The sequence below is a fragment of the Danio rerio genome, chromosome 6 (genome assembly GCF_049306965.1).
Source record: "Danio rerio strain Tuebingen ecotype United States chromosome 6, GRCz12tu, whole genome shotgun sequence".
In the NCBI taxonomy this organism is placed as follows: Eukaryota; Metazoa; Chordata; class Actinopteri; order Cypriniformes; family Danionidae; genus Danio; species Danio rerio.
In genome coordinates, this window is record NC_133181.1 from 13,149,336 (window position 1) to 13,177,268 (window position 27,933).

General features: G+C 34.8%; 2 protein-coding genes across 14 annotated transcripts in view; both read right to left on the reverse strand.

The window, feature by feature from the left end:
* tanc1a (tetratricopeptide repeat, ankyrin repeat and coiled-coil containing 1a) overlaps positions 1 to 11,480 on the reverse strand; it is a 161,150-nt gene extending 149,670 nt beyond the window's left edge. For both annotated transcript variants that reach the window (XM_001920196.7, XM_005165845.5), the window contains exon 1: positions 11,414 to 11,480. The gene's annotated coding sequence lies outside the window, so the exon portion shown is untranslated. The remainder of the gene's footprint in view (positions 1 to 11,413) is intronic.
* Positions 11,481 to 14,579: 3,099 nt separating this feature from the next.
* The window catches only part of pkp4 (plakophilin 4), a 95,477-nt gene continuing 82,123 nt past the window's right edge, over positions 14,580 to 27,933 (reverse strand). For all 12 annotated transcript variants that reach the window (XM_017356584.3, XM_068221907.1, XM_684979.10 and 9 more), the window contains 7 exons: positions 27,242 to 27,392; positions 26,929 to 27,121; positions 25,679 to 25,763; positions 24,698 to 24,815; positions 24,441 to 24,572; positions 18,395 to 18,468; positions 14,580 to 15,669 (listed from right to left, as the gene is read on the reverse strand). In XM_017356584.3, the coding sequence (XP_017212073.1) occupies positions 15,430 to 15,669; positions 18,395 to 18,468; positions 24,441 to 24,572; positions 24,698 to 24,815; positions 25,679 to 25,763; positions 26,929 to 27,121; positions 27,242 to 27,392 (993 nt within the window). In that variant the 3' untranslated portion in view covers positions 14,580 to 15,429. The remainder of the gene's footprint in view (positions 15,670 to 18,394; positions 18,469 to 24,440; positions 24,573 to 24,697; positions 24,816 to 25,678; positions 25,764 to 26,928; positions 27,122 to 27,241; positions 27,393 to 27,933) is intronic.

Genomic DNA, 27,933 nt, shown 5'->3' on the forward strand with positions numbered 1-27,933 from the left:
AATGGTTTTCTTTATATTATTATTATTATTTTAAAAGTCTTGTATGCAATTACAAATAAAGGTTGTTAAATGCACACAAATATTGCAAATGAATTCTTAAAAAAAGGGAGAATATATGTATATGTATATATAACTTGCTATTTTTCCTTGAAATCTAAAAACTTTAACATGTGAATTAAAAATTAATTGATTTGTTTTGTTAATGTCATCTTAAAAAAACACATTATATAACTTGATCCTTTTTACTTTAAATCTAAAATCTTTGACATTAAAATTAAAAAGCACCTATTTTACCCCTTTTTTAAGATTTAAGATGAGTCTTTTATGTCTCCAGAATGTGTCTGTAACGTTTTAGCTAAAAATACCCAGTATATTATTTATTATTCCTTTCTGATTACAGGAATTTTCAGCTCCGAGCACACTGTTGCTGTTTTTCTGGCTTGTGCCTTTAAAGCAAATCCGTGCCTGTCAGAGTGTGTTTCCAATTCTTACTGTGTCAGATAAAAAGCATGTAATGTTTGTGAGAAATACTACAGTAAGAACTTTCCCAATGATTATTTGATGTATTTGTTGTGGAGTTAATTCAAGCCTTTATGCAATGATGAGTTACACACAATGTCGTTACAATGTTCACGATCGCACAGTGTGCACAAGTTTAACTTTGCACACAAATGTGACAGGATACAAGTTTATATCCACTGCTGTATGGATATCCATTATGTTAATGTAAAAAAAAAATATTCCTGATTTAATGTCCACAAACCAGGATTGAAGCATCTCCTTTTATAATTGTACTGACTAAGGAAACTAGGAAAACCAACCATTTATTGTTAAATATTGAGATTTGCAGAGTCTCCTGTATAAAAGCGAAAATAAATTCAGCATAATGTCTTAATTACAGTGATTGCTGGAAATATGTTTACTAATCATGCATAAGCACATATAGAAAAAGCAGCTCTAACATGTGCATAGAAAAATACAGCTAACACAAGGAGACATAAATCTAGTAGTCCAATCCTTTGCTCTTAATGCCTTTCAAATTATGCACAAGTTTTTTTCTTTAGCATTATTATCCCATAAATTTGTTATAATTATGATAAGGTTATATAGATTAATAACCTATGGTACATATGGGAGAAAGAAATATATTTAAATTGTAAACCGATTTTTTAAAAGGTCATATCACACAGCTCTAATGATAAAAGCCAGTGTTGGGTCAAATATAGACAATTAACTATTTCTAATAAAAATTAAACTACACTTTTTTTTTAACCCAACACTTGAGTTTGTTCATATTTGATCAAACACTGGGTTGCAACACCCCAGAATTTTCTAATACTAAGAGTAATATTTAGGAAAAATAGTTATTATTATGGCCCGTTTCCATTGAGTGGTACGGTACGGTACACTGTCAAAAGGCGTACAGAACCAAACTGTACTCTACCACTTTTTCAAACAAACTTTTTGAGCTGGTGATAATAACGTGTGCGCGATTATTGAAGTGTCTTTGATATCTGATCATTTCAGAAAAGGACAAACGCGAGAGTGAATCGCAAAAAAAGGAGAAGCCCGACAAATCACAGGAGCAAATCGTTTCAACAACCTTAATTACGAACAAACTGTCATGTTTATCATCGCTTTTTGGACTATTATGAACTCGGAATGACTCAGTAATAAACATTTATACACAAGCATTTATGAGTATAAAGCATCTGTTTTGTGAGAAGTGCTTCTCATATGATTTGTGAACGACCTGTACAGCTTTACTTTAGACATTTATTCGAGCAAGAATGACATCGACTGAAACTTTTTGTGGAACACCACGCCCACCAAAAGGGTACCCTTGGTGGTGGAAACGCAAGCCTGATAAAGGTGACCCGTACAGACCCGAACCATACCGTACCGTACCGTACCATTCAGTGGAAACAAGCCATTATAGACCTACTAATAATAACACTGAAAAAAACTATCCACCCCATTTTTAATTTCATTGAATGTAAACTATAGGCTCTTCATTTAATACATTACAAACAGACTTAAATAATTACATTTTGTAGTATTCATACAAATATGTAGTATTCATACATTTGGTATTATTTGTTGCATTTCATTAGGTCCATTTTACATTTTTGAAAACTAACACGTATTCATTCATTCATTTTCCTTCGGCTTAGTTCCTTTATTTATCAGGGGTCACCACAGTGGAATAAACCGAAACCTTATCAGGCATATGTTTTACACATCGGATGCCCTTCCAGCTGCAACCTAGTACTGGGAAACATCCATACACAGTCATTTACACACATACACTACGGCCAATTTAGTTAATTCAATTCACCTATAGCGCATGTCTTTGTACTGTGAAGGAAACCAAAGCCCCCAGAGGAAAAACACGCCAACACGGGGAGAACATGCAAGCTCCACATAAAAATCTCAACTGACCCGGCCGGGACTCAAACCAGTGACCTTGCTGTGAGGAGACAGTGCTAACCACTAAGCCACCAAAACTAACATTTAATATAATTAAAATAAGAATGCTAATAAACCACCAAAGCTACTCAATTTGACTAATGAACTTTTTTGTGAAACATTATATTTATTTATTTGACTATTAATAACCACTCTTTTATGTGTCTTTTGTATGACCTGGATATATTTCCTGCTAAAAAGATGCTAGAACAGGATAAAACTCTCTCCAGAACTACCACAACATCTTTTTTCTCCACTCTACCAATGGGTTTTATTTACAGTAAACATAACATCATGGTGTGAGATCATGATGTCACCACGATGACATGCAGAGAGCAATGACTAGTCTAAACTTTGACTGTACATCTGATGCTTTAGTACCAATTTGGTACATCTGAAGTAGATTAAACATTGTGAGGCAAAAAGAGATCCCACTTCAAAAAAAGCCACTAACCAAAGTTAATCTTGCCATCGACATCTGCTGATGAAAAAGAAGTTTGTTTAAAAAAAAAACAGAAAGAATGTCTCTGTTTGGATGAGTTAGGATGGCAGTGTAACAATCCACACTTCATTTCACTAACCCATAGACACCCTGTGGACATTAACCAGCCCACCCTTTCACTCCAGCATTTTTCAGGTCAAACATTAGCTCATTCTCTCCCGCTGAGTAAAACACAGCCAATTAAACCATTAGTCCGCCATAAAAACACTAAAGCGACTCAAGGAACAGCAGGACTGTGCAAGCCTCTCCTTTCATTAATGAGTAAACACGGGAAATGCTCTAAAGGTGTTGACGAGGAGATGGAAAGCTAATGTTCGCAACGTCCAAACAGACACTAGCATGAAGAGCTTGCATCACTCGCCGGACAGCTTCTGGAACTCAGAGAGGGAATAATTATGTTGATTAAATTAGCAGTTCTAAGGATTTTATGATTTTTTCCCAGAAAGTTAGAACTACTTCTATCCAGCTGGCACAAACCTCTGCACAAGAACAATTGTGCCGTTTGGTTTTATGACTTTACAGGTCACAGGATTCTGAAGAACAGGAGATCAAATGTAGTGATGCATTTCTAACAGTTCCTGATGTGATGTTCTTAATTAAATGGCATGATTTTACCATAAAACCCACTTTAAACATTAAAATTGGTTAAAATATTATAATTATTTTAAAAATATTTTATATATATTATTTCATTGATTTATTCATTCATTTTCTTTTCAGCTTAGTCTCTTTATTGAATGAACCGCCAACTTATCCAGCATATTTTTACACGGCGGATGCCCTTCCAGCTGCAACCCATCACTGGGAAACATTCATTCATGCTCATTCACACACATACACTACGGACAATTTAGCTTACCCAATTCACCTGTAAGGCATGTCTTTGGACTTGTGGGGGAAACCGGAGCACCCGGAAACCCATGCAAAGTGAGAACATGAGAACATGCAAACTCCACACAGAAATGCCAATTGAACCAGCGAACTTCTTGACAGCACTACCTACTGCCCCACCATGTTGCCCAACATATTATTTTATATATTATAATTTAATATATTATATTAAAAAAAGTAATTATTAATATATTAAAGCAGTTTTGTACATTAGTGCTCACATTTCATTTTTTTTTTATTCCAATAATTAGTTTTCGTATGTGGCATTACAAGTCTTAATAAAATTATCAAGTCAGACTAAAAGGTTTTACGACACTGCATAGTTTTATTTGAACCAATAGCATTTAATAAGACAAAAAATAAAAAGAAATTGTTATAGGAACTCAGTTATAGGAACTCCTTACAAGGCCAGCCCCTTCTGAATGACATTTTCCTATAAGTCCTGTACTGTGTGTTTGCACTAGCATACGGGACTTTTTTGTTTATTAGTTTGTTTGTTTGTTTGTTTGTTGCCACATCCGTTATGGCTATTTCATGGCAAGATCAACATGAATAAAAGCATATTACATAATAATAACTTCAATTACAACTTCATATTTTAATAGAGTGGAGGAACTATGATGTCAATTTGTAGGCAAAAACCCGATAGCGAGTTAGCATTTTAGCAGTTCCAGTACCCTTGTCCCAAAGTCAATGGGTTTTTTGAATAGGATTTCAATTAAATCGCTTAAATAAGGTTCATGGCTACCCCAACTTCAAGTTTTATTCTATGGCATAAAACACATCAGTTACATCTCCCTCTTGATTTTTATAATCGGTTATGCTTCTTTAAAAAGACGGTTGTTATCAAGTTGCTAAATAGGACTACAGGTGATGTCGGAGACATTATACGTCATCAATCTGAACTGGTCTGGAATGCAGCCCACTTGCGTTGAACATTTAAACTTGTCTGGTATTTAAGTATTTTCATAAATATGTTTTTTTTTTTTTTTTTCCCTTGGTAAATTTTTTTTTAATTAATTGTTAACAAAACATACAGGCTGAAAAACCTATATAATGAAACATATCAATTCAACCCCCCCTCCCCTGCGGTCTCTTGAAACTGGGCTTTACAATGAATAATAAATATGTTTTTATAGTTTGTGATATTTTTCTAATTGGTAATTAATATTGTGTGTAGATAATGCCTTCATTTGTAGAGACAGTCAAGACAGAGTAATTTGTTGATCATTTATTTTAATTAAACGATTTTATGAAGATACTGCTTACCAGTACAGCCTGTCTCTTTCCTGCTCTCAGTAATGAAAATGGTAAATAAATTTGTAAAAATACATAAATACTAACTTTTTAACGTGATCAATTGATTTTCCGTTATTTTTCCTTTATATGAACACATTTAACTGTCATAACTGCAATATTCTTACTCTTCCTTATTTATAGCATACTGTATGTGACTGTATGGGCTGCTTTTTGCTGTAATTAAATAACTGTAAATCAAAACAAAAGTATTCCCCAGGTAAAAACTATAAAGGCACATAAGTCTTTGTACAAAGAGCGTGGATTATAATCTAATAAATCGAGAGAGTAAATCCTTGACAAGGACCATATTTCTAAAAACAGGTTTGAAAAGTTGTCTGTAGCAGGGTACCGCTGACGTCAAAGGCGAGCACCCCGAGGGCAATGTAGTCCGTTTATAGCATAATGTTAGCTTTTCATTTCTTGCGTTTGCATTTAAGATCCAAAAGTGCTAAAAGTTGTATTTTCATGTGAGGATTATCCTGTTGGACAAAACATGTAAGTTTCATGAACTGTGTTTGAACACAGAGCTTGTTATTTGCAATCTTTGAAAAGCCTATGGGAAAATCCTGCAGGGATTCTGAGGGAACAAGTGCTAGCAGCCAATTGGCCTACAAGGTGATGTCATAGTTCCTCCACTTTATAAGATTTTATACAAAATAAATAAATAAATATAAATAAAAATTATATATATATATATATATATATATATATATATATATATATATATATATATATATATATATATATATATATATATATATATAATGTATAATAAAAATATATTTATTGATTAAATAAATTAATATAAAAAAAACAAAAAAAACGTAACATTCTTCATATATGGGCAACCATTTTTACAAACATCCATTAAAGTGCTTGGAGTACAAAAATCTTGTCTAGACATCTTTAAAAATCACAGTTCTAAAATTCATATTCTAATTAAATATGCTTAATGGTGAATAGGCTTGACAGTAATCACAGCTTGGTGGTACATCATTTTTCAATAAACAGAAGTGTGACAGCCTACAATACCAATTCGGCATCTGGTATAAAGAGTCTGGTCATGTTTGGTCTCAAAAATAACAAAAAAAGTGTCTTTCATATAGGCCTGGCTTGATCTCCTGAGATGTATCAGTTGTACAATTGTAATAAGGACTCTAAAGTGACAAAAAAGTGACAACGCTGTCAAGCACGGCAATCAACAACGTCAACATCTTAGAACTACTTGATCTGAGCTATACTTTAGTTTTGCATCATGGGTTTAGTGATGGAATGTAAACAAGTTGTTTGATTGAGAGCAAACCAGAGAGCTAATCTCTTACCACAGTCTTTTAAAGCTAATCTCTCACCACTTCTGGGAGTATGACATACAGTATCATATGTATGAACTTCGAAAGGGTGTGAACCTAAACTGGTCTCACGGTTCGGTTACGATTATTATGCCATTGATTCAGTTGAATTAGATTTCTCGGTGCATTGATGATGCTTTCCATGAAAAAATTTGATATTTTACTTTGCAACACAATAAAACATTTGCTTTCTGTACGCTGCGGTCCTGTGGCCAGTGTTGTGTATGACGTATATATGGCAAACCACTTTACTCATCACCTGTAGTTTGTATAGTGCTGGTATAGTGTAGACCAGGGGTGGGCAAACTCAGTCCTGGAGGGCCGGTGTCCTGCATAGTTTAGCTCCAACTCTAATCAAAAACACCTGAACATGCCAATCAGTGTCTTCAAGATCGCTAGAAATCTATAAGCAGGTGTGTTTGATTAGAGTTGGAGTTAAACTGTGCAGGACACCGGCCCTCCAGGACCGAGTTTGCCCACCCCTGGTGTAGACCCTACGCTAAAGAACTAAAATATTTCCCAGTTCCAGCAAAATATGCCAGAAAGTTGGTATTTAAACCAATAGTTATAGGAATTATATAAATATTCCTCCAACACCAAAGCCCCTTTAAATTCTGCAAGGTGCTGGAAACATTTATATGAGATTTTGGTACAGACTAGATCGCATGCAGTTCCAGGTGATTTAACAGCTGCACAAATATAATGCCCAATATAAATCTCCGGTGGTGCCCATTTGAATATAATGAACACATTGACATGTTTAAGAAATCAGTTTGAGATTTAAGCTTGATTTTTGGCTGAAGTAGCCATAGCATGATGGGTTTGCTCACTGTGGGCATAAAGGGATGGCCATAGTCGACTGAACAAATGCTGCATCCATTATGAGTTGACAAGTCGTAATTTTGACAGGTGAGTTCAAGTCACTTTTGCAGGCACAAGATGGTATTGTACCTTCTTCTGTTAAATTTCAAGAAAATACAAAAGGGTTTGTTCACCCCCTCCCAAAAACCCCTCTATTTTCATTTACTTATCTTGCTTGACTTTCTTCTGCTGAACACAAAATACAGAAGAAAGTTGGAAACTAGTAAACAATGACTTCCATAAAATTAGTTTTCCTACTATGGAACTCAATAGTAGGTTTTCAACTTTCTTTCTTCTTTAGTGTTCAACAAAAGAAAGAAATTCATAAAAGGTTTGGAACAACTTTAGGATGAGAAAATTTATGAAGCCACCTCAATCTGTATTATCTAAAAACATACTGATTGCAATCTTGTCACATTCCTAAAGTACTTGTTGTAATATATATATATGTATATATATTGTTGTGTAATTAAGCCTGACAATGTAAGATTTATGTTTTACGTTTGCAATTTCTGTCTATCATCTCTTTTAGTCAGACATGCAGCGTTTACATGCATCCATCAATTCTGCCGTATGTGTCATCGACATGCTCCCAACACGAAAACGAAAATGTAAACTCCCACTGATAAAAACCAACAACTTTGTGTGGAATTCATGTGCCTTCAACTCATTATTCAACATGACTTAAATGCACCAAAAGTGTCTCAAGAATTACCTCTTCATACCCTTACCTCATCAGCAGCAGCCTGAATTACTGAAATAATGAGATAAGGAGGATTGTGCCTGCTTGATTTAAGATACAAACCACATTTCTTCCCCATTGCAAAACGCACTGATGCCATGTGACTGGCTGATTTAATATTAATCTAAACTAACATTTTGAAAATAGAGTAATTTGTTCAACTCTCATTGGTGGAACTGCTGTACAACAGGGCTGTACAATATATCAATTCAGCATCAGTACTGCAATGTGTGAATCTGCAGTAGCAACATCACAGGGTCTGCAATGTTAAGATACAGTGTTATTATTTTATTTTATTATTTTAAAATCAAGTAATGCACTCTTATGGCGAGGCAGTGGCGCAGTAGGTAGTGCTGTCGCCTCACAGCAAGAAGGTCGCTGGTTCGAACCTCGGCTCAGTTGGCGTTTCTGTGTGGAGTTTGCATGTTCTCCCTGCCTTCGCATGGGTTTCCTCCGGGTGCTCTGGTTTCCCCAACAGTCCAAAGACATGCGGTACAGGTAAATTGGGTAGACTAAATTGTCCGTGTGTGTGTGTGTGTGTGTGTGAATGTGTGTGTCTCTGTTTCCCAGAGATGGGTTGCGGCTGGAAGAGCATCCGCTGCGTAAAAACTTGCTGGATAAGTTGGCGGTTCATTCCGCTGTGGTGACCCCGGATTAATAAAGGGACTAAGCCGACAAGAAAATGAATGAATGAATAATGCACTCTTCATTCACAAATCTCTGACTCTGACCTGTTATATGTGAGCTTAGTTACTGTACAAAACCTGTCAGTGAACTATGAACAAAAATAAAACAAATAAACAAAAAAATTGTTCATTAGTCATAATCGAGTTAAAATGTTCAATAAATCGAGATTTTGATTTTAGGCCAAATCTCCCAGCCCTAAAACAAAGGGAACTTTACTTGGAAAAACCAACTGTTGCAATCTACTATGAAAGAAGAGGTTTCACAGCCTGAAGTATAGTGATATGCTTAATTAAGCAACAATTATGCTGTCCTAAATGAAGACGTCGCACAATACTGCACGCACCCTGACCTCTTCATACAGCTGTTATGAATACAGCACTAGGAATGCTCAAAATCACTGAAGGACCAGTAAGGATTAAGCAGCAGGATAAGGACAATATCTTCTTTCACGAACACCCACAAGGCATGTGGTCCGCGCGCTTGCTTTTGCAAAATTCAATATAATTCGATAGGGTTCAATAGAGCGTGCAACAAACAGATTCGGTGATCAGAACAATGGCAGCGAGCTTTAAAAATGAAATCCTACTCTGCTTACCGCAAGTGATCTGATTACTTTCTGGCCGAGGGCAGCAATAACAGACGTCTACTGAACTGAAAACATTAACTAACTGAATCAAGAGGCTTCGGGGGCTACGGTGTTGAAAAGAGACCAGAAAAAAATGCATGGTTTTAATAGCAAACAGGCATGAAGAAATGGCCACAGTCTTGGTTCAGCTGACCTTTACAAATGCAACAACAAACACATTCCATTACTTTGTCAAATGTGTGCACACCTGTTCAGTGTCAGTTGGCTCACGGTGACCCTGTATGGAAAGTCATACATCACATTTTTCCAAAATCAGCAGCATGTGTGTGTGTAAAGAAACTCTCAGGCTTCAAGTTGTGGATTTAAAGATCCATATATTAAGGAAAATTTGGTTTTATATTCTCATATTTGGACTTTCTCTTTAAAAATATAACAAAGAAAAGTATTATTCGCAAATTCTAAATAGTGAAATCATATTAGCAGTCATCGACTATCAAAGTACAACATTGATCACAGTCAATTAAATAGTGCAAATTTTGTTTTAAAGTCATATTTATATGTGATTTCAGTCCGAATATTTAAAGTACCATAGTAAATGTCTATGGAGTTAGATTTGTTTCTTTATTATTCAATCAAAATTATTTAGTTTTAGGGGAAAATTAAGTACATTCATTCATTTTCTTTTCGGCTTAGTCCCTTTATTAATCCGGGGTCGCCACAGCGGAATGAACCGCCAACTTATCCAGCACATGTTTTACGCAGCGGATGCCCTTTCAGCCGCAACTCATCACTGGGAAAAAATTAAGTACACAGCAATTAAAAAATAAAAGATTGCAAATAAAAAAACAACCATATAATTAAATAACGTGTGGGGCTTAAAATGTCAATGTCAATGATATTAAAATAATTTGGAATGCAAAAAAATAAACTATTGCCCTATAATGCAGTTACCACAATTTTCATTGCACACTCTCTTCTGCTGTCATTTATTGCACATCTAGAATCTTCTTTGCTTGCGGGTTAAAAGGTTTTTAACCAATGTATGCCAGGGTATGCCTTTATTTTTCAATGTATGCCTTTATTATTTAAACAAACTTATGAAGTTTTTGACCAAAATAAGGCACATTGCATTTAGAAAAACAAAATATTTAGAGATGGGCCGGTATAAGATTCTGACGCTATGATAAGCTTGGATAATACCACAGATTCATAGTATTGTGATTACTGCTTTTTTTTTAAGGTCTTGGTAAAAAACTAAATCTAACTCCATACGTGTCACAAGTTGTGACTGAAAAAATGTGCAAATATAGACCAATTTGAGGGATGTAATCAAAAACAATGGTGCAAACTTATTTCATGCTATACATTTTTAATTTCTATAGCTTTTGAGAATTTAAAAAGAGCCACATATTGATAAATAATGCCACAATAGCTGTTTTAATATTAAGTTTTGATTGAACTGCCTCTTGTTTACTGCTATGAAATAGTTTGATAACTAGCAGGAATTGTTCATGGGCCAATGACATGACCACATTGAAATGGTTAATAAAGCAATTTTATCCAAAACATCCAAATGAGATGTCCACCTCCTTTCCATTTAGCCTTACAGTATTGTGGTCAATTTACAATTTTGAGTGGTCAAAAACCACATTCTTAATGGAAAAAAAGTAGTCAATGGCTTAATATGATATCACAGCATTGCAAAACATTCAACTGTTTGTGTACATATTATGATCAACACTGCTTCAACAACAGACATGAGAATGACAGACCACACAAACAAGGTTGAAGTCTAATTTGAAACGGTAAACTTCATGTATTAAACTAAACTGAGTTTAGAAAAACAACAACTGTAAAATCAATAAAGAAATCTTGCATGTTTGATACAGTAACGTTACGTTATTTAGGTGTTTGTCGGACGCCGCTTTATAGTAACCTAACAAGAGCAGAACCGAACAAGTTTGTCAGTTATTAATTGTTTATAGTACAAAGATAAATTCAGAATTAAAAAATTGGCGAAAACTTACCTGTTTTGACTGAGATACCGCTAAATGTCGTCCTTACACACGCGTTTCTTAGCCAGTACAACTTTCCAACTGGAGTGAAGGCGTGAGTGAAGGAACCCGCTCCTTCAACTCCTCCCTCTGACGAGTCAGCCAATCAGAGCAGGCAGCGCAGTATAAACACGCCTCCCACCTCTGACTGAAACATGTCATACTTACACAAGTTTTTAAAATAAATATAAACTTTACCCATGTAGTGCACATCCAAATATTGTGATGTTACTGATATTTGAACCTTTTGTATGAATGAGTGTGAAGACATTTGTCACTTGTTTTTTATGCAGTATATAATCATTGTTTTAGAATGATTTAAGTTCATATTGCTTGTTATTTGTTATTTTGAAAACCAAAACAAGTTGTTAGAAGCCACTGTGAATATGCTTATACTTGCTGGGAAATTTGACTTTCACAAACAAAGGTTCCTAAAAAAAATATTTTATAGACTTCCTATGTGAAATAGAAAAATTAATCAAATCACTTAGATTAATTGATAATAAGAAATGTGCTTCTTTCTTGAGTAAATATAATGAGATCCTTCATGCTAATTGTTTTTTTTTTTTGCATTATCATTTCCTTTAATTATTTTTAATGTACTTTTTTGGTTTTGCTTAGACCCTGTGTATCTAATATGAATATTGTGTAAAAGAACTGTTTTCTTTTACTGTATTTTAAGTTGTATTATACAGTTTCCTGATAAATAAATATAAGCCCATAATTAAGAAATGAATCATGCACCATCAAACATCTCAAACCCATAAGTTTAAACAACAAAAACCATTGTCTTTATTACTAGTTTTATTTGGTTTTAATTTAAGAATTTGATAACACCTTTGTTACTGTATATAACACCTTTGAGATGCATCATACTGTACATAAGAACCAACAATGAAATATCAACCAAAAAATCTAATGACACCTAACTCTAAAGAGTTATTCATTTTACTAATATATTTACTATATTTGTCCTGATAATTTCTAGAACACGAAAAACTCAATTTATTAACAAATATTATAGAATATTCTCTTTATCTAATCAAAATTTTTAAAACTAAAAGTTTTCATAAAGATCTTACAAAAATATATCCATTTTATATCCATATCCTTTTAATTAATATAGCTAAATGTAGAACTAATAAATCCAAAGTAAACAAAAATAATTATACATTTATTTATCTATATGTCTGTCTATTTATGTTCTCACTTTTTTATCCTAATATATATATATATATATATATATATATTTTTTTTTTTTTTTTACAGTATATGCAGCGCCCGAAAATCGGCTAAGTGTAACCAATGTGCTTTCACAGGCGTAATATCATTGTGCCTGCTGCAGCCATAGGACAGCAGCCAGATTCCTTGATTATTAAGCTGGAATGAACGAATATATGGCTAGGCCATATTAGCTTAGAAAACAGCAATTTTTCATTCTCAGTCAGTCTTAGTAATGTACCTACTGAAGAGTCAAGCTTTAAATATCAGCTTCAATGATCTATGCTAAGCTAAGCTAAAAGTGCTCCAGCAAGACCCAGGGTAAATGCATTTTTTAAAAAAAGATCAAATTATTTCTAACTTTTTAACTCTAGGTGACTTGGAAAATGACCCTATTTTCAAAAAAAGATTGCTCATTTATCTTTATGTATTTCAGGGTTCATACACACTTTTACTACCACAATACCATGACTTTTCCATGATTTTTCCAGGACTTTCAGGTAAATTTTCATGACCTAATGTTTCATGCAATATCTACATATGCGTGGTAAAAGAAAAACAATGCATGTTCAAATTTATTACATATCATAAAACACGCAACAATCTATTTAGTTTTAATTTATATGTAAAATTGATTTAGATAATGCTCACAACGCACTAATAATGTGAGAGTATTTGATTGGCCAAGGACAGAAAATAAGTAAATAACCTATATTTATGTATACAGATATTTATTTTCCATGACTTTTCCAAAACTTGAAAATACCATTGTCACAGTGTAACCGGTCAATCATAACAACCATGTAAAAACTCCATGACTTTTCCAGGTTTTCCATGACCGAATGAACCCTAGTATTTCCATCCTGTTATGTTCCATCTTATTAAATAAGTTTTGTTTATTATTGTAATGTATGCCTGGCAGCATTTAGAAACGTATATCATACAGCTAACTTATTAACTGTACTATTAATACGTTTGTTGTTGATTTCTCAGTTTAAAACATTTCATCCTGACCATAAAAACTTTCATCCAAAAATAAAATTATTCACCATTACTCACATTTGACTTGCCTTTATGTACAATTCCAGTCCTTTATTTAACATTTCTTTAATAAGATATTGCGGAGAATGTTGGCAACTAGTAGACATCCACAGTAGAAAAAAACACCAACTTGGGAGTCTTCAGAATATCTTGAACTATCCCCTTAATGTTTTATTTGCATCCTTTTACTTTCCATCCTGTTAATTGACTAGCCAATTTGTAAATAATAAAGTTTGAATAAGAATAAGAGCTCGACCAGGGCATATTTCTAATTTATAATACTATAGTATAACTGTATATTACATGACAAAAATTTTATAGTCACCAAAAAAAAAAACAACAACCACCCTTTTTGGATTGAGAGCGTATAAATCTGTGCTGTTAGATGTTCATAGTAGCAGTAATAACTCAGCAGAAGCAAATAAAACCATAAATATCAAAAGTATCAAGGGGTTCTTACTCCCTCAGACCTCTAGTCCATAATATATATCCATAATATTTATGAAGTGAAATATTATTGTGCTCTATTCATGAGGAAATCAACTCTTCAGTGTCCCCGTGTGGCTAACAATGGAACATCTTTCCCATTAATCTGTGAGGAGCTCAAGGCCACTGTTTATTAATACGCTAAAGAAGATAGATAAATAAATAAATAACCGTGTGTCATTTCTGATTCGGCATTGAAATACGATAAGCTGATTAACACCACCGAGATAAATTGCTTCTTTCAAAGAGAGCTACTGCAAAGCTGAAATCCGTCCTCAGGGTGTTTGGATTCCCTGCTAAAACACAATTTGTTGCGCAAGCCACTTGAAAGCGAAATTGAATTGTAGCTCTTTACAATAGGCGAACAAACAACATAATCCGACATCAAATATTAAAAAAAACCAAGTTATCTTTATTACATCTAAATATTCTGATAGTAATAACTGCTTGCCTCCGTAAGGTCTCTTACATATACACACAGTTCTACATAGCGATTTATCATGGCACAGTTGTTGTGCTTAGAAGCACAGATCACGGTTGTACAATAAACTGACGTAGTTGTACAAGACTCCATGGAACATACATTAATCTTTACGTTAAGTAGGATACAGCAATGAGACCAGACAAAATGACGCTCGTTTTTCAATGCACAGAACATTATTAGTGTTTTTTGTTTGTGTTCATTTCATATATTTATATATATATATCTTTTTTTCTCTTTTACACAGCTATTATTTCATTATTAGACCTCTCAGCCAATACGTAATTTAGTTACACCTTTTCATTTGGCTCGAAAACCGAGATGACTATAATACATGCCTTTTAAAAAAAACAAACAAACAAAAGATAAGGAAAGAAAAGCATTAAAAAATGGTTCAAGTTCTCAGTAAATCAGACCTTAAACACACTTTAACAGCAAACGCTGAAAAGTAAAAGTCTTTGGCTCGCACTCAATCCCAGGTCAAACCAATTCAAGTTAATTTAATGGACCATATAATCTGTCATTCACACGCGCACACACTCTCCCACACACACATTAATGAATGTCGCTGCACCGTCTTATGCGCGCGCACACACACTCATAACACTAATTAAATTTGTTGAATGAAAATGAACCAGTCACTTCAAATGCAACAGCTCTTGGAATCCACTGATCCAGATATGTCTAACGGAGAAACTCCTCCTTGTAATATTCTATCTATGGCTACACGTCACATGAACAAATACACACGTGTACATGCCTACACCCATGAGTCGGGCGAGGCGGGGTAGGGCTGAGTCCTGTATGAAGGCCTGCGTGTGGTGGAGTAGAAGTCCACGTAGTTGGTGTTGGGTTTGAGCACCTGCCGTTCGCTCACCACAGGATATCGGACCGGCTCGTCCAGGTAAGCGTCCTCGTAGCCTAATGGAGACGACAGGTACATCCCGAAAGTGTCGTAGGTGCCTTGATTGACCTCCTCTGGGTAGTAAAGCCGGCCGTGCTGGGGGGACACAAACAAAATAAGCTGAATGGGTGCCTTTTTTTGTGCAGTTTCACAAGGAAAAAAAAGTGTATGGCTGGGATGATAAATCGAGGTATTGTGATTCATGGATCGATTACTTTTAGAATGATTCGCAATTCTCACTGAAATCATTTTTTATATACACAGTGCTGTGCAAAAGTCCTAAGCACCAGCTTGTTTGGCCCAAGACCATTGCATAATGTAGAATCAATCAGTCTCTTTATAAAAAAAAAACAGGAAGTATGTACAAAAAAACAACAGCAGCACAACATTTCTTCTTCAAACAAAAGTTTGATGTGGCTTTCCTTGGCAACTGTTTGTTCTAATTGTCCTGACATTTTTTTAAATAATGCGCCGTGTGATATCAGGCTTTTTTTAGCACTTTCCACAGTTCTTTTTTAGGTTTACAGTGTCAAATCTTTCTTTTTCTGTCCAGGTGATCTCATGTAGCCTCTATAATGTTCAGGTCTGGACTCTTTGGAGGCCATTTAATCATTAGCCCCTTTCACAAAGTGATATCGGTAAATATCCTGAAAATTTCCGTAACGACTTTAGCGGTGAATTCAAGAAAGTGCTGTTCACCCAGACAAGGACATTACAGACTTTTTTTCCGGAAAAGACCGTTCACACATCCATTCCAAAATACGATTAAATTCTGACATTATTACGCAGAAATGAGCTCTTAACGGATGCACTTGTATTTGTAACATTTGACTACATTACAAACTCTGTGGATGGCGAAGTATTGTGAACAACTTCGATAAAAACATATAGAGGAACACTTTCGCATGTCAATAATATGTGTGTGTGCTGGCGCTCACCGGCTGTTTCACCTGCACACACGACGCATCAAGCAATTGAAGGGAGTAGAGCTTGTAGGTAAACGAACAACTGCTCATCATAAGCATTTGTACGATAATTATTTACACAGTTGGCATTTAAAAAGCTCACTATAAACACTCGTAATTCACAAAACATTTTCGTTAAATTATTGACTTTATTAATGATGGTAATACATCAAGAATTGGACGAGTGTGGCTGTTTATAAAAAGCATACAGTACCATCCGGTGATAAAAATAGTATTTTATTTTCCCAGCAGCCCCATTTTCATACTAAAGTATAGAATACTGTTAAAAAAACACAATGCAGAATGCACACAAATGGGTAAAAAAGGGGTTTGAAGGATGGCTAAAACTACTAACGGTTAGTAAACAACTATTAATCTGTATTTTGTGGCTGTGTTTTTTATATAAATCATGGTAAAATCTTAAGGGTTTTTATGTTTTTAGCAAAAATAAAAGGAAGGCAATGTAAGAAAGTAAAGTACATAGAAATACATATACAGTTAAAGTCAGAATTATTAGCCCCCCTGAATTATTATCCCCATTTATATTTTTTCACAAATTTCAGTTTAATGGAGAGATTTTTTCAACACATTTCTAAACATAATAGTTTTAATAACTCATTTCCAAAAACTAATTTATTTTATCCTTGCCATGATGACAGTAAATAATATTTGACTAGATATTTTTCAAGACACTACTATACAGCTTAAAGTGACATTTAAAGGCTTAACTAGGTTAATTAGGTTAACTAGGCAGGATAGACAAGTTATTGTATATTGATGGTTCTTTCTGTAGACTATCGAAAAAATATACAGCTTAAAGGGGCTAATAATATTGACCTTAAAATGGTGTTTAAAAAATAAAAAAGTGCTTATATTCTAGCCGAAAAAAACAAATAAGACTTTCTCCAGAACAAAAAATATTATGTATTTTTTAAGTATTGTGTATTTTTTAATGTTTTTTTTTTTTTTTTAAGTATAAAAACTTTCTTGCTCGGTTAAACATCATTTAGGAAATATTTAAAAAAGTAAAAAAAAAATGTTTAAAAATCAAAGCATAACTACTGTAGATTTTTTTAACTGAATTTAACTGTACTTAACTTTTAAAAAACTGAATCTTAAACCCAAATTGTTTTGCTAATATCTGTAGGCACAGTGAGGATGGTCAAGAAAGAAAAAAAAAACAAGGATTACGTAAACATCATCAGTTGGGATTAGACACATTAAACCTAAGTCAATGGTAATCAATTGCAGTGGACATCTGGGTTCAGCTGGCTTCAGACTTCTTGCTCGCACAGAGAGCCTGTTCACAACAAGAACTATAAAAACCACCAATAACTAACAATAACTACACTAGCATTTCTAACAAATCAAAAATGTTCTGTTTGTTATTGACATCAGCTGTGGCTTTTCATCACATGCTTTTCAATTCATTTAAGTGAAATTGTAAGTATTGTTTAACCTTAATGTATTATCATGTGTATAAGTAATTGTGTTTTTGTCTGAATGGTTGACAAACTTTACAATTCAATTCCAGCTAAAAATCTACTTCAATGGTCCAAGGAGGGTCTAAGAAAAACTAAATGTTAAATGCTGAATGAATGCTAAATGTTTTATCTAGTTACTTATTAGAAAAATACATTTTAAAAAATACACATAACGGTTTCAAAATGAGAGTTTTTCAATATGAGTGTCTAATTTATGATGCTGAACAAAAAAAGTTGTGATGTCATCCCTATATCACTCAATAGAGGCTTTGTACAGTGTGTTATTCTATTAGTTTAACAATGATTTTAAAACAATATATTTTTTTAATGTTACAATTACCATCCTTGCTGTGATTGCATCTGTAAACTTACCTGTGATCTGCGGGACTCCTCCGCTGAAGGCGAGGGAAAGGAACTGATGAAATAGGCTGACTGCTTCCCAGACCCTAAACACACAATGACAAATATTACAACACCTAAATATATAAAACAAGCATATAGTTGCAAACATCTGATGTTTCACATTCAGTGTTTTAATGTCAAATGTATTATTTTACAATATAAAGAACACTGTTTGAGGGGTAATTCACATATGTCTTTTGCATGCTCAAGTAAATTTTTTTCAAATGGAAACATCTCTATTTTCAGAATTTTCAGGAACCAACCAATCAGCTAACCACTCATATATTTAACATATTTCCATAGACTAATTACTTCAGACAAAGACAGATCACCTTAACACAGTTAAACCTAAATCAACCTAAATCAACCCTATATCAGAGCAACAGTAAGGGTTTGTCAGAAATTCTGGCCATCCCCTTTGGCCACCCCAATATGATTTTGTTGTTGATATCATTAATTTAAATTTTATTTTTAATGTAAATTCGCAATATTTAAAAAAATAAATAAATAAATAAAATGCTGCCACTTTTAATTATTGTGGATTGATTGGCGCCACCAACATTGCTGATTCATTGCCCCTTCCCCTTTAAGCAAGTGCTAAATAGATGTTTGATTGTTAGGTTTTTCTGGTGACACCTCGGGGATTATCCACTAACATTCACCCGCAGCAGATTAGCTGAATTTACCACAACAATTTCAAGTTTGAGCTAAGTTTTCTTGACTTTTTTTAATTAAGGATAAAGTTCTTATAACATCATTTGTTTAGTATTGTTTAACGACGAGAGATGAAACACGGCATTAGGTTCACGAGATTGTGCACTTTTTTTTTTTAGAACATATTTTTATTTGTTTTTTCCTTTTTATACATACACAAAACAAAAATACAAACATAAATGCATATACTAAAATATACATATGGCCAAAGCCATAAGCTGTTATATTACAAACAATACAATATGGCAGGAAGAGTGAAAAGTTTGATGAAAACAGAAAACACATAAATGAATGTCTATACAGACATTATGTTATTCCGAGTTTCAAAATGTCACATAAAGCAAGGTTTATACTGTCCAGATATGGTGTCCAAGTGCGAATAAATGCATCAGTTGTGGAGTGGCTAAGACATGTTAGGTATTCCAAGGGAATAATCTCTCGAGTTATTGAATACCATCCTTTTATGGAAGGGGGCTTATCATTGATCCATGACATCAAAATGTTCTTTCTGGCAGCAAAAGTTAACAGGCAGAAGATTCGTTGTTCATACTTGTTCTTTATTAGTTTGCAAGGAAAAGCCAGGAGAAGGGACAAAGGGTCTATATCTATGTCCAGTCCAAAAATCTAGTTTATTTGGGCTACAATTCTGTTCCAGTAGGCCTGAATCACCTGACAGTGCCATATGCAATGAATATAATCCCCTATATTTGATTTGCATTTAAGGCATAAAGGTGAGTGGGTTGCATTGAATTTATGTCTTAATTGAGGTGTGATATGAATTCTATGAAGGATCCTGAGTTGAATAGCTCTGCCCCTATTACAAACTGAAAGCTTATTGGCTAGAGACCAAACTATCTCCCATACTTCTTCCAAAATATCCACCCCAAGCTCTTTTCCCCAAATTGATTTGAGATGGGAGTTAGAGACAGTGTTATAAGAGGACAGAGCCTTATAGAATACAGATTTTTGTTTTGTTTAGGGGGATTTAACAGAATTTTCTCAATTACCGTTAATGAGTTTTTAGAAGTAAGTTCGGTGTTCTTAAATATGTAGTCTCTAATTTGCAGGAATCTGAAGAAATGTTGTCTTGGCAAATTAAATTTTGAAACAATAGTTTCAAAAGGTAGTAAGTTTCCCTCTTCAAAAAGATCATGCATTATATATATACCACAGGCTGGCCAAAGATTGAAGCCAAGATCTAGAGTACTTGGTAAAAACTCTGGGTTGTTCAAAATTGGTAGAAGTGGGGATTTTTATTAAGAATTTATAATTTTTTTTAATGAAAAATTGTGTTTTATCTGATTGAAAACCACAAACCCTAGTTTATTTAGCATCTTACTTTTTTGCTGGTTGACTTACAAGGGCCAGACATCCCATTGATTTAGTGGATGTATTTTGCAAAATAAAAACATCAATAGAAGAAGCCGTATTAATAATATTGTGGCTCAAGAGTAATATGGATAAATGATATTATTAGGGTTTGTATAGTGAATGTGTAATATAGTAATGGCTTTTTTTCAGTTTGTCGATTTGTTTTTAAACTAAATATTGATTTTTATTTGGTTTGCAGTTGCACATGTACTTGCTGAATTATTTCAAGGGATAAATTGCAATATGTTGAGAGTAATTAATAAATTGAATTAAAACCACAGTATTTCATAACATGTAGAAACAAAAATATAACATTACAATGAATTTATTATGTTTTTGTGTGGTCTCAAACGGCCACCCCTAAGAAAATTTCTGGGGGCACCACAAGTGTGTGCAACGAAAGGCGGGAGGTTGGGGAAAAATTAAAAGCGCTCATTTTCAGTTTATTTGCTCCCAATATATGGAGCAAAACTAGTGGATATTTGGCAGGAGCACCCCGTGTCTGTTTGACGTGTCATCTGAGCAATATCACAACCGGGTAAAAAAGAAAGTTGAGGTGAAATTGCTAATTCCCTTCAAACCCAGGGGAGCAATTATGTACATTTTCTACCCCATTAAATGCTTCTTTCTCGTTATGTTGTCAATAACAAAAGATATTCTTTGTGTTTTTGGTTGTGAGACATAGTTTGGATGAAGTTGTTGGCGATTCTTTCTATTGTAAAATCATGCAATGTGAAACTCCCTGTCGCAGATCCATCTTGCACTGTAAACAAAGCAGCGACAAAACGCTAGCCCAGATAGTCATGCAGTGTGAAAACATCAGTGACAAGACTACTTTTAAAATCATGCAGTCTAAACTCGGCATAAAGCAGCATTAGAGAAAGTTATGATGTTCAAAATGTCTTTAAATCTTTTGGCCTTGTAACCAAATTTGACCTGTTTCTGCTAGGTGTAAATGACAACACAATAATTAATCGAACAGTTATGATTTAATATGTGGTGTATATAAACAAATAAAATATGCTTATAATATTTGTGCTACTTGGAGCTGTGCAAAAGTACAATTTTATTTTACATCTAAATGCACAGTCTGTGGTGAAGCTGTATTTCTGTGAACCACAGTTAGGGTGGAGAGCAGGTCTGAGGGTTAGATGGGTGGAAACGGTTCAACAGACCCGATAAAGACCTCACGCACACTGAGAATCACAGACACATAATCAGACCCTCCAGCCTGAAGTACCACCAATCAATGAAGAGTAACTACGGAGGTCAAGTGCTCTTAAATGAATGACCATTACGGCTTCCGCCAGACAGAAGAGTAAAGCTGATTGCTCTATTAGCTGACGAGAGCATGAGTGAAATATCTATTAGTGCATCAGTCCAGCTTCCTAATTCAAAGACAGATCTTTCTGTTGTTGTGCAAGAGTGCTATGCCATTAATCATTTCCACAGACTTAAAGGGATCGTACATTTAAAAAGGAAAATCTGTAATCTATTTACTCAACCCCAAGGCATCCAGGGTCAATTTGTCAACAGTAGAATATTATAGATGATTGTATATTACTATGTCCTTTGATGATTGATGAAGTTAAAACACAGGCAAACCAAACTTAATATATGTAGGTGGTACAATGCATTGAGGTCTTAAAAATAGCTAAGATACTACATTTTACTGAAGAAAAAAAATATTTAGATGGAAAATAAAAATTGCCGAAAGGGTAATTAATCAACACACTGTCTGACAAAAGTCTGGTCGTTTAGGGTGTACTCACATTAGGTACAGTTGCCTTGAACCGTGCCAAAGCGCAACTGTCCCCTATCCCCTCTCTCCCTTGGCCTGCACTCACATTTTTTACCAAACAGACCTGAGCACGCTTACATCATCGATGGTGCGACTGCTCAGTTAAACAGAGAAAAGCGCTCTCGCTCAGCACAGTGGAGATTGCTTTAGGTATATCGTTTTTTGTTTTATTTTAAGTCATTTGGGATGCAGTGACACGCAGTCAAATACTTTGCCGAACAGATCCACAACTTTTGATGCTCATAAGTTATCATAAAAGTCCTCGTGCTGCAGGTATTAGGAGGTTTCCTGAAGGTGCGGCTATTGTGCAGTGAGGGGTTTGCGTCTTTAATAAACTGTTCGCATTCATTGAAAATTAAGAATAATAAATAAATTCAAATGAATCCTTAAAAGTCATGTCACATGTTCAGTTTCAGGCGCAAGCGTGCTTTGCACTCACACTACAGGCATACTGCGCCAAAGCCCAAGTGAACCGTGCTCTGGCACACCTCTTCCAAGGCCGGCCAACTGAACTGCGCCTGAGCCCGATTCAGAGCACTCACACTTCTCAAACAATTCGGGAAATGCGCCTGGGCACGGTTCGGATTGCATAGTGTGAATGCTTCCTTATCCAGGTTTTAGGAACAACAAATAATAACTTGACTTGTAGTTGATCATTTAGCATCATAAGTGGCTTATATGAAAGGCCTCTAGATTACGCTTATTTTAGCAAAATAAAATATGATCATGCATTGACTTTTAATTATTTAACAAGGACAGTAAGGTCTGACTTTGCTTAGACAAAAGTCTTGTCACCTAACAGAAGTAATGAACAGTATAGAATATAAAGTCATGGTGCAGTGGAAAAAGAATGAATATTGTGGATGACTCTCATGAGCTTGGAGAACTGCATCCATACATCTCTGCAATGACTCAAATAGCTTATTAATTAAGTCATCTGGAATGGCAAAGAAAGTGTTCTTGCAGGACTCCTGGAGTTCATCAAGATTCTTTGGATTCATCTTCAATGCATCCTCCTCCATCTTACTCCAGACATGCTCAATAATGTTCATATCTTGCAACTGGGCTGGCCAATCCTGGAGATACTGACCTTCTTTGCTTTCAGGAACTTTGATGTGGAGGCTGAAGTATGAGAAGGAGCGCTATCCTGATGAAGAATTTGCCCTCTCCTGTAGTTTGTAATGTAATGGGCAGCACAAATGTCTTGATACCTCAGACTGTTGATGTTGACATCCACTCTGCAGATTTCTCGCACGTCCCCATACTAAATGTAACTCCAACCCATGATTTTTCCTACATCAAACTTGACTGATTTCTGTAAGAATCTTGGGTCCAAAAATGTTCCAATAGGTCTTCTGCAGTATTTGTGATGATTGGAATGCAGTTTAACAGATGAATCATCTGAAAAATCTACCTTTTGACACTTTTATTCAAATAATTAACAAGAAGTAAAGTTATTATTTATTGCTCTTACAACTAGGATCGAGACTTACAAAGACTTTTGTCAGATAGTGTACGTTTGTGTTAAAACATACACAAATATAATGGCTTTATTCAAAATGTTATTTTCTTTAGCATCAGTTCAGACTACTTATCGTGCTGCTGACAAAACCTGGATACACCCATGCTGTGTTTATGAGCAGATGAAGACACACGCTGTAGATAAAACGAAATCTTTCTTCATATACAATTTTCGTATATAAGATTTCTACAGAGAGGATGATTTGCATTTTTTGTCCAGCCACACTCATTCAAACTAGAATCTACAGATGTCAGTAATGCATATAAACAGACCTGAAAACACTTTCATTTGTGTTTCGAAGATGAACAAATGTCTTGGAATGGCATAAAGGTCCCATTATATTTCAAAACTAAGTTATTTTTTGTTCTTTGTTTGAGGGTCAACAAGAAGTTAGAAAAGGCTGAGTAACGCTATACTGTTTCCAAACATTCTGACATCCCGAATTGCATATAGGTAGGGTTTTAAATGTGTCATGCTGCTTGAGTGTACTGCTAAACCCCAAAAAAAGTTCCAGAAAGCCTTTTTACCTTATCTGTTCACAATAGGAGTGTGGCTATTCCTTAAAACGGCCAGTTATGAAATGTTTGGAGGACTTCAAAAAAGCTCACCTGTATATTGACTTGTGTTTCTGTTGGCGTCTCCATAATAGTTATGAAGTTGCATAGACGACTGGGTCCTTCGCTGATTTAAACGCTGACCTCTTATACCCAACATGGCAGGAGAAGAGGTGGCACTGCCTCCTAAATGTGGAAGAATATTGATTAACAATACACCAATTGAGTACAAACAGAAAACAATATCAGTCTTTTGAGAAGTAATGTCTCTGCAGGTTCTACAGAATGACACTGTGGTCTTGGTAGCCAACCTGATTGGATGACAGGGGACATTTGTACGTTGCTGGTTGGCAGAGTCGGTTGGGAACGGTATCGGTCCCGTTCCAGCGTTGATACTGGGGTGATGAAGTGATTCTGGTTCCAACCATCCTGATAAACCAAACACACAGTTCTAGCAACTAATATTCACATCAGAGCATCTCATTAAAATATTTTTTAGTAACGCAATTAAGTTACAAACCTTTTGATTTACAGGTGGAGTGCACATTTTTTGTTATTTTACATACACTAAACATTCTATTAGCATGCATTACCTGCACATGGGGTATAAAACAATAAATTCCAGTATTTTTTGTTGTAGATTTTTACTTTTGTTTTCCAGATAAACATTTTAAATGCTGAAATCTTAATTAAAAAGTGAACAGAACATGTTCAAGGTACTAAAACAAATGTTGTGGGTATTGCTTAAAAACAAAAAAACTAAACTCATAACTTAATTCAATAAATTAGGTCTCATTTACTTATGATCACACTGATTAAACATGCGCCGGTATTCTTACAATGTGATAACCATGGGTAAAAATATCACATTTAATTTCTTTAAATGTCTGGGTAATTATCTGCACAATATATTGTATATTGTAAACATGTCAGGCTGAATAATCAAAATAAATCATTGGCTTCTGCTTTCTTCATTAGATTCACAACCACAGATTTCTTTAAATCTTGAAGAGGCATCTTTGGATATCTTTCTTTTCTTGGCATATAAAGTAAGCCACTGCCCCGTTCAGGTCTATAGCATGCTTGGATGTTGATTTATAAGCGACATAAGCTTAATACTGATAATTTTATATTTTTAATCCCACAAAATGACAAAACGTATGCCGTGAGATGATGTTAACATCAAGAAGTCAATGGTTACTGCTTTAAAACATCCTTCAAAATATCTTCTTTTGTGTTGAACAGAAAAAAGAAACACATAAAGGTGATGAAATCAAAATAAGAGCATGTACTTTTTTGTAGAAGGTGCGCAGATCTCTGTACTGCCAGAGAGTGTTTAGCACCTGAGCTGCTGCTTTGACCACCTTCATGGAATACCTGCAGAAAACAACAAGATCTTTTTATTTACATGTATAGTGCTCAGCATTTCTGAGAGTACACCTTCACAAATCTCTCATTTAAACGAATATTTTCTATAGGAAGCTTTATATTATATTGTGCATAATATCCCGCAAGTTAACAAATATGTGCTGCCGTTGCACATTTAGGGGCTGATCACAGTGAACACGCTTTTCCATGGCAAAAACGCGAGATGCACATTGCTTTTTTGGTGACAAGAAAAAGAAGCGCTGTGTTTTTTTTTTTTATGAAGCTAGGAAACGACTGAATCCACTGGGTATTGGTTGTGCGTAAGTGTTGCTGTCTATGTTGTTTTAATTGTAACATTTAATAATGTTGGGAAATTTAAGATTTGTTAAGTAAAACAGCTTGGGGTAAATTAAAACAGCGACAGCTAGTCTCTCCTCCATCTTTAAAATTCTCCATAGTAATAGTCTTCACAACACAAACACTGCAGTAACCTCAACGAAAACTCCACCTCTGCTTTCATTTGACTGAAGAATGAAAAAGACTGATATAACACGCTTTTTCCAATCTGGGTTGACTATTCAACTGCGAGCACACAGTGCGCAACAGCAAACACGTGAGGCACACAGGGCGCAGAAGCAGCACAAAACACACACAGCCGTTAGTAAATCATTCAAAAGATGCCCCACTCAACGCAAAAGGCGTTTGCTGTGATCGACCCTTTACGCAGCCAAACTTTAAAAATATATATAATAATATATTCATTTGTTTAACTGATACCATTAATCGGTTAAAAAACACACCCTTTTGGTTAATTGTTAATTAATTACTTTGAGCATCCCTAGTTTGTATTATTTTTCCTTATTTGGAATAAATTCAAATGCATGATCTTTATATTCTTAAAGATGTCCGATGACTAAAATACTATTAGTAATAAATAATTTTAATAAATTTATTAATATACTAAATCTGTTTGGTCCAAATGCACCAAAACATGTGACCTATATTCACTGAGAAATTCAAAAATGGGGTGTACTTATATATGCTGAGCACTGTATATCCATTTGAACTATATTGTACATTAATAGCAACAGATTGCATGTCATTAAAGTGCACGCCAACACCAATCTACATCTAAAGCTGCCCACATCAAACAGCCCATAAAAGAGTCATGTACCTCTCTCCGCGTCCTCTGCTGATTGTAACCAGTTTGTCGATGCCGCCGGTCTGGGCGAGCGCTCGGGCGTTCTCCATGTTCCTGCTCGTGACCTCGTGCAGCGCACAGCAAACCGCCGCCACCGTCTCATCTGACAGCAGCGAGGGCCCGTTGCCAGGCAGACGGGTCACCAGGTCCCGCATGGCGTACTTTCCTTCAAAGCAACCCAATTCAGCAAACATTTATTTTAGAAGATGCAATGGCCACATAAAACCGACATATAATAAAAAAGGGAATGTAAGAAAGTTGGTAGCAATAGGTTTGAGTGACTGACCGATGAGCTCTTTGTTCCTGGCGTCCAGAGCCATGTTTCGTAACGCAGTAGCCACAGAGCAGACCACCCTGTCATTATCCATTCTTAGCAGCTCCACCAAAATGGGCAAACCCTTCTCTTTACGTACAGCAGCGCGGATGTAGGACGCAAACTGCATGGTGAGAAAGAGGAAACTTGTCTTTATGTGCAAACAGAAAAAGCAGCAAGTTTGATCCAATCAAAATTTGACAAAAAAATGCAATTAAAGTCAAAATTTTAAGCATCCTGTTTTATATTTAGCTTTATTTTTTAAATATTTCCCAAATGATGTTTAACACAGCAAGGAATTTTTCACAGTATTTCCAATAATATTTTTTCTTCAGGAGATAGTCTTATTTGTTTTATTTCGGCTACAAGTTTTACATTTTTGTAAGGTTTTAATGTCAATATTATTACCTCCCTTAGGCAATATTTTTTTTCAATTGTCTATAGAACTTACCTAATTATCCTAACTTGCCGAATTAACCTAGGCAAGCCTTTAAATATCACTCGACACTTGAAAGAAGTGTCTTGAAAAATATCTAGCAAAATATTATTTACTGTCACCATGGCAAAGATAAAATAAATCAGTGATTAGAAATGAGTTATTAAAACTATTATGTTAAGAAAATGTGTTAAAAAAATAACTTTCCGTTAAACAGAACTTGGGGAAA